General features: G+C 43.0%; 1 protein-coding gene across 2 annotated transcripts in view; it reads left to right on the top strand.

Moving 5' to 3' along the window:
- The first annotated feature begins 1,089 nt into the window (after nucleotides 1–1,089).
- The window catches only part of SCAF8 (SR-related CTD associated factor 8), a 1,763,249-nt gene continuing 1,758,338 nt past the window's right edge, over nucleotides 1,090–6,000 (top strand). For both annotated transcript variants that reach the window (XR_014963046.1, XM_085611536.1), the window contains exon 1: nucleotides 1,090–1,440. Coding sequence is in view for 1 of the 2 variants with exons in the window: in XM_085611536.1 (XP_085467662.1) it covers nucleotides 1,411–1,440 (30 nt within the window). In the remaining variant the exon portion in view is untranslated. The remainder of the gene's footprint in view (nucleotides 1,441–6,000) is intronic.

Here is a 6,000-nt window from a genome sequence, read left to right as displayed (position 1 = left end):
CAGTTCTGGAGCAGTTTAAACTCATTTCTAAAGTGCAAGTCAAATTTATTTTCGAAAAAATTTCCTCAAATCTGAATTTAACAAAAATTAAATGCTTAAATTGTAGAGTGTCTTGCAGTGACATAAAATCTACACGTCAGTCACTCTAGTCCTACACAAGAAGCTTAGAATAGCTGAAGGTTTTCGATTCCCAAGGAGGCAACAAACAGCCTAACTGAACCTTCCCGCACTTTGCTACGTTGTTAAGATCACAGTATATGATAGTATGGTATGATACGTCTAGGTTTCGTCCAGCCCACGGGACATGCGATGCGCATTTAGTGCAGTTGTACTAACCATAATTGAAAAATAAAGCCAAAGCTGGTCACTGTCAGTGAGATTTTACCTGTTCATCCAACCAAATAAAAACATTCTTGAACGAGAATGGATATCGTTTTACGGCGCCATCTTTAAACAAACAGCACCTTTTTTAAATGATACAGCAGCATACCATAGAAACTCCCTATCACTTAAAACCATTGAAGTTCAGAAGTCAGTGATATCTTTAATCATCCATCTGTACTCTTTTTAAATAAAACGTATTTTATTCGAAAATACAGGTATGAAAGAGCTTCATGTACATTCGCTCTTGGTGAACATAATGCATCCCGATATGAAATGGCAGTAGGGCACAGACTCTCCTGGGTAGCGTTGGGACACAGCAAATAAAAGGCCGCATAGCCACCAATGTTTTGATGTTCATCAAAACCGGAGTTTGGAGCTGCAGCCATTCTAAGACTGTCATTACTATCCTAACGTCAAACTCGGGGAAGTATTGAATAGGATACAATATATTAACCTAGACTAGGAGCACCGGAAGTTCTCAGCCCAGCTGCGTAAACGTTAGTTACTGGTTGCTTTTTACATGTTAAAACACAGAACGGGGTTACTTCCTGGCCTTCCGCAACACTGTTATAACACCACCCTCAATTGAAGCAGGAACCCCGGCTGCTTACAACGTGTTAGCTTTTTTCTGTTTCAACGGGAGTACAGTCTTCTTTCTATGTCCATGAGTGTCTGGTTGCAGCTTGCTGTGCTCGGCCACCCGTCGGCTAGGGGGCGCTGCTGCACTGCCGCCATCTTGCCTGTTGTCGTCGTTGCTGCCGCTGCTGCATTTGCTGCTGGTGTGCGCGCGCCTCACTGTCCAGCACTCGGCGTAGGACAGATCCCAAGGTCTGCTGGGCCCGCACTCTTCGATCAAACCGGGAGGCCCATGCCGGGATCACGGAGGAGAAGGAGGCGGGGCAGGGCTAGGGCGCGTCACTCGAGCAACTGCAAAGCCTGGGGCGGTGTGGAACCTCAACAGTGACATACACCACAACACCCCTATCCCTGCGCTGATTTCGCAGCGGCCCCAACTCAAAGAGCAACATGGAGGCCGTGAAAATATTCAACAACGAGGTGAGCATCCGAGGAGCATTACTGTCCGCATAGATTTATATTCCTGCACAGGGACTGGGAGCCAGTATACAGTGGACTGGGCCTGTTGCCTGGAGTATGAATGAGAGCTCTTGGTGTCTCGTAGCGCCCTCTTTTCGAGCCCCTGCCTCGTCTTGCACGGGCGGTTTTCACAGTAGCGATCCGATCCGCACCTCTGCGATGCAGACCGCATTATATTCCCCCGAACGGGTCTAACTTACTCCGTAGCAGCCCCCCCCCCCCACCCCCCAAAAAAATGCATATGGATTTAAACGCTTCTCAAACCGCAGCGGGCTCTTCCGCTTCTTGGGTGCCTGACCTTGCAGATGGGGTGCTCATTGTCAGATTTGCGACTGTGCTGCGCCAAATTCACAGTTTAATCAGTGTTCATTCAGCGGTATGTAAGAGAGTGCACCACGCGTTGTGACCCATCTATGGTCTTTGGGTTATAGGTCTTACTCAAAGCCATTTTATATTTCCCTGCCCCCTTTTCACCGACTCAATCAGTACAACAACAAAGTTACACCCTGTGGTATTGATTATTCTACAACCCCCCCCCCACGGCCCTGGCTCATTCTTCGCTTAGCCAAGACGTTGAATCTCGTGTGAAGACTTATACATGTCAGGCAAACTGTCATGTCTTAAGGGCCCAAACGAAAACAATATTTTTGGCTGCAGGACTTTTTTCAAGCAGGTGCGTTTTGTCATTATTGGCCTATCTATAAACGCATACATTATGTCTGTTCATTTTTAACCCATCTTTATAGATGATTTCTGTTCAGATGTAGAACGTTTTGCTTCATTTTCCGTTCATGTCAAACGTTTAAGGTGAAGTGTCCTTGGCGCATAAGGCTTTTCAGTCGTTAACATAACTATTTATCAGTGTGTCCATCAGACATTTGTTGATGTGCAGCTAGCTCTCTTTGGTAAAGTAACAGAGGCACGTGCCGGGATTAAATACTTCTGTGAGCTTGATCTACATGTGCTGAGTGTTTGCATTGCCACTCAAGCACCAAGTGGTGGTAGTTAACCATAATAGACATGCATGCACAGCCAAGCAATGCTGCAGCCATCTTGGCCATGTTCTAGTTAAGCATTTTCTTCATAAATTCATTGTTACCTATTTAACATAAATCTTAAAACAAGCAGACATCGGTGAAGCAGTGTAGTGAATCCAATAGCTGCTCTATAAATGTTGCATCTTGCTATGTCCAGTCTGCACTGTCAGAGGGCTGTCAAACTAACTGTAAACAAACCTAGTGCAAACAACAATTTGTAAAAATATTTAGGAAACCGTTGTTAGATGTAAAAACCAAGGTACTTATTTGACTATTACCATATAGATATGTGTGTGTGTATATATATATATATATATAACAGCTGGGTATTTCTGTGTTGTCTTTCTCAATTTTTTGGAGTTCTATTAAGTTTATCTGTAGGTATGTGTGGTGTGTATATATGACCCTAATTTTCTACGGTCAGCTGTAGGCGTATACTTTTACTCATGACTTGAGAGAGTGTCACAAGACGCCATTATCTTACTGTTGCTTAGTAATTCCCCAATTAAAAAAAAATATATATGTAGTGACACTCCATAACTTTTGCTCTATGCGTCTAGACAATGTGATTTTCTGACCTCAGACAAAGGTCAGCAATGTGAAGAGATTTCCCAGCTGCTTAAATCCCAATGCAGCAGTCTAGGGGACAATTGCAGGAAAGAGAAACTAACTCGCGTGTACCAGAGGATCTGAAGGAATGTTACTGCAAAACTGTAATTTATGGGTCGTGGGGGGAGATGTAAAATCAGTGGCGACCCTACCATCCAGTTCAATCCTGAAGCACACAGAAAAAGCGAGTGTGAAGAGTCTACGCATAGAAGCTAAAATATGAAATTATGCTGTTTAGGTCTCGCCTACGCAGCGCGCATGCGTTGCTTAGGAGGACCTTTAGCCATCGCTCTGCTCTTTTTGGAAGCACATACTCATGCTTGTGGCGGTATCCAACTTGCGGGAGCGAGCAGGGAGCGCACCAGAAGCACGAGTATGTACTTCCAAAAAGAGCAGACTGCGTACGCACACACACACACCACTCCCGGGCCAGCAAACACACAATTGCAGTGCCAGCCATGCATTTAAATACACAGCACAATTTTGAGGGGTATCAGTAATTCTCTTCTCACTCGGAGTGGGCTTTGATCGCTAAACATGTTCAATACACAGCTGTTTCAAAAGCAACACAGTGTCAATGGCTCACGTAAATATGTACCAATAATAGCTTCTTTTTCATAATGCACATCATGCTGCACCATGTGTAAGAGCTGTGACAGGTCTTACTGAGGTTATGTGGTGTCCAGCGCAATGTGACGCCTTCTTTGAATGGTACAACCATAACGTTGCATAAAAAATACTGTTTCAGTATGGCATGCTAAAGCTTTTGGAAAACAACGAGTGCCGAAGTCAATACTTCGAATTTGAGCTCACAATTCTACAAGCATGAATCTCTCCCACATTTCTTCTCCTTCTTCCCTCTTTTTATCCCCTTTTTGGGGGTGGGGAGGGAAGTAGGTGTATGCCGGAACAGCTCTTTCACCCATTTGTAAAATTAGTGTATTGCCCATTCCCTGTTCTTTTTTTCCATGGGGGCCCTTACCCCATTTAGCCTCTTAACCCTTTCCTCTAGATGACATTTTCTATGTGGTCCACAGTTTGTTTTTCTTTTTAAACGGCCTGGTGTTTAATTTGAACTTTTTAACTGCTCTTAGTTTTTTTTCTGTTATTTTCCCAAAAACTGTATTTCTATTCTTTTGTTTTTTTCTCTAAATGGGTTTTCATTACTTACTTTCTCAGCAATGTGTTTTTATTACTTGATTTTTTTTTATGAATGTACAGCTACGGAAGAGAGCATCATTAATTGGTCTAGTGGTCTCTGACTAGAGCATCAATCACTGTCAGGTTCCATCGACCCATTGTATGACCCTCTCAGCTTCGACTGACTGCTGTTTCTCGAAATGCTGTCTGCCTATGGGTCACGTCCTACAATACGAGCCTGCAACTGGGACCTAAAAGGCATGATCTGAAGAAATCCATATGTGCCAACTGGATTCCATCAACATCCGGCCAGGTGCTGCCTAACTTGTGTTGTTAATAAGGCCACCAGCTACTGAGGAGGGTGGGGATCTGTGGAGGCAAACAGGGCTGGACCCTACTTGTCTTTACTGGATAGACAGGGTGGGGGCGAGGCACAAACCAATATGCTGACAGTAATAATTCTTTTAACAGCCTCGCCTTCTTTCTCTTTCGTTGTTGCCCTACATTACTCTCAGTACTTGTTTCAAGATGTTGGCCACTCGATTGCTTTATTTAAAACCGACTGTAACAAAAATGATACTGTAGATCCCATTAAACCATGCACATAAGCAAATCCTCTTTATTGGAAACCTTCCCACCTAAGACGCAACAACAATTCCCATTATTTTGAAGCAGCCTCATTGGTGTTTCTGGGACTGCATAAACATCTCTTGTCTAATCTCTTGTTTCGGTAGATGTGAAATCCCAAGAGGATCTGAACAGATTTATTCACTTCTTCATCTTGAGATAAATCACCTTATTTGTATTCCTCAGAGGCCTGAGCTCACAATTCCTCTTTAGATAATTTAACAGGTGCTATTATTAACCTACTGGTGAGCAAAAGGTGCCTCACCCTTCAATAATCTTTTTAAAGTCCTGGGCCTAAGTTAATTCACTATTTAGTGCTTCTTTGATACAATAGTCGTCGACTCTTAATTGCGTATTGTCAAGAAGCTGAAGCTAAAGGTCCTAATATGTCATGGAGCCTATCCTGGCACTGTTTCAGTGCCCTCTCCAGGCCCTTCCTGGAATTGGGACCGAACAAATAAAAAACAAGCATTTACAATGCAATGGTCTCGGCATTGTTAAAGTTAGAGCTATTGGCATTGCTCATGACATTAATTTTGTTTATGTTTTTGTTTTTAAAACATTTAAAGAAACTGCATTGTTATTTACAATGTCAATAGCTTAATTACTCTCAAATGCGAGACCTATTGCATTTGCACCCGCACACACAGCCACACACAAAGCCACCCACACACACAGAGCCACCCCCACGCAGATATAAATAAAAATGCATGATGTCCAGGAGTTCGATGGCGGGGGGGAAAGGTTGTATGCAGGAGTAAGATGCGAACATTCCACAAACTCCTGGAAGTTACATAAGTTGTCATATTGAAAGATCACGAAACGTTACCCAATAAGGATACCTTTTTATATCGTCTTACCTTTTTATGTCTTTTCTCGGAAAAAACATTTTGCTAATTAAAGGCTGAACTGAATATTTAGAACTTTATTGGCCTCATAAAGAGCGGCCTTTCTTCGACGAATAACAAACATGGTTTATGGGTTCTATGTCGATCAAAGCATTTGCTTTGTTTTACCTTCTGACACGTGCAATCTACTACCTGTAGATTATATTATACGGGATCTTCAAGAACAAGCAAACGGTGCTGTTCGTTACAGCCTTATAACT

The sequence above is a fragment of the Triturus cristatus genome, chromosome 6, assembly GCF_964204655.1.
Source record: "Triturus cristatus chromosome 6, aTriCri1.1, whole genome shotgun sequence".
NCBI lineage: Eukaryota > Metazoa > Chordata > Amphibia > Caudata > Salamandridae > Triturus > Triturus cristatus.
Note: the sequence above shows the minus strand (reverse complement) of the source record. Positions and strands in the feature narration are given on the sequence as shown.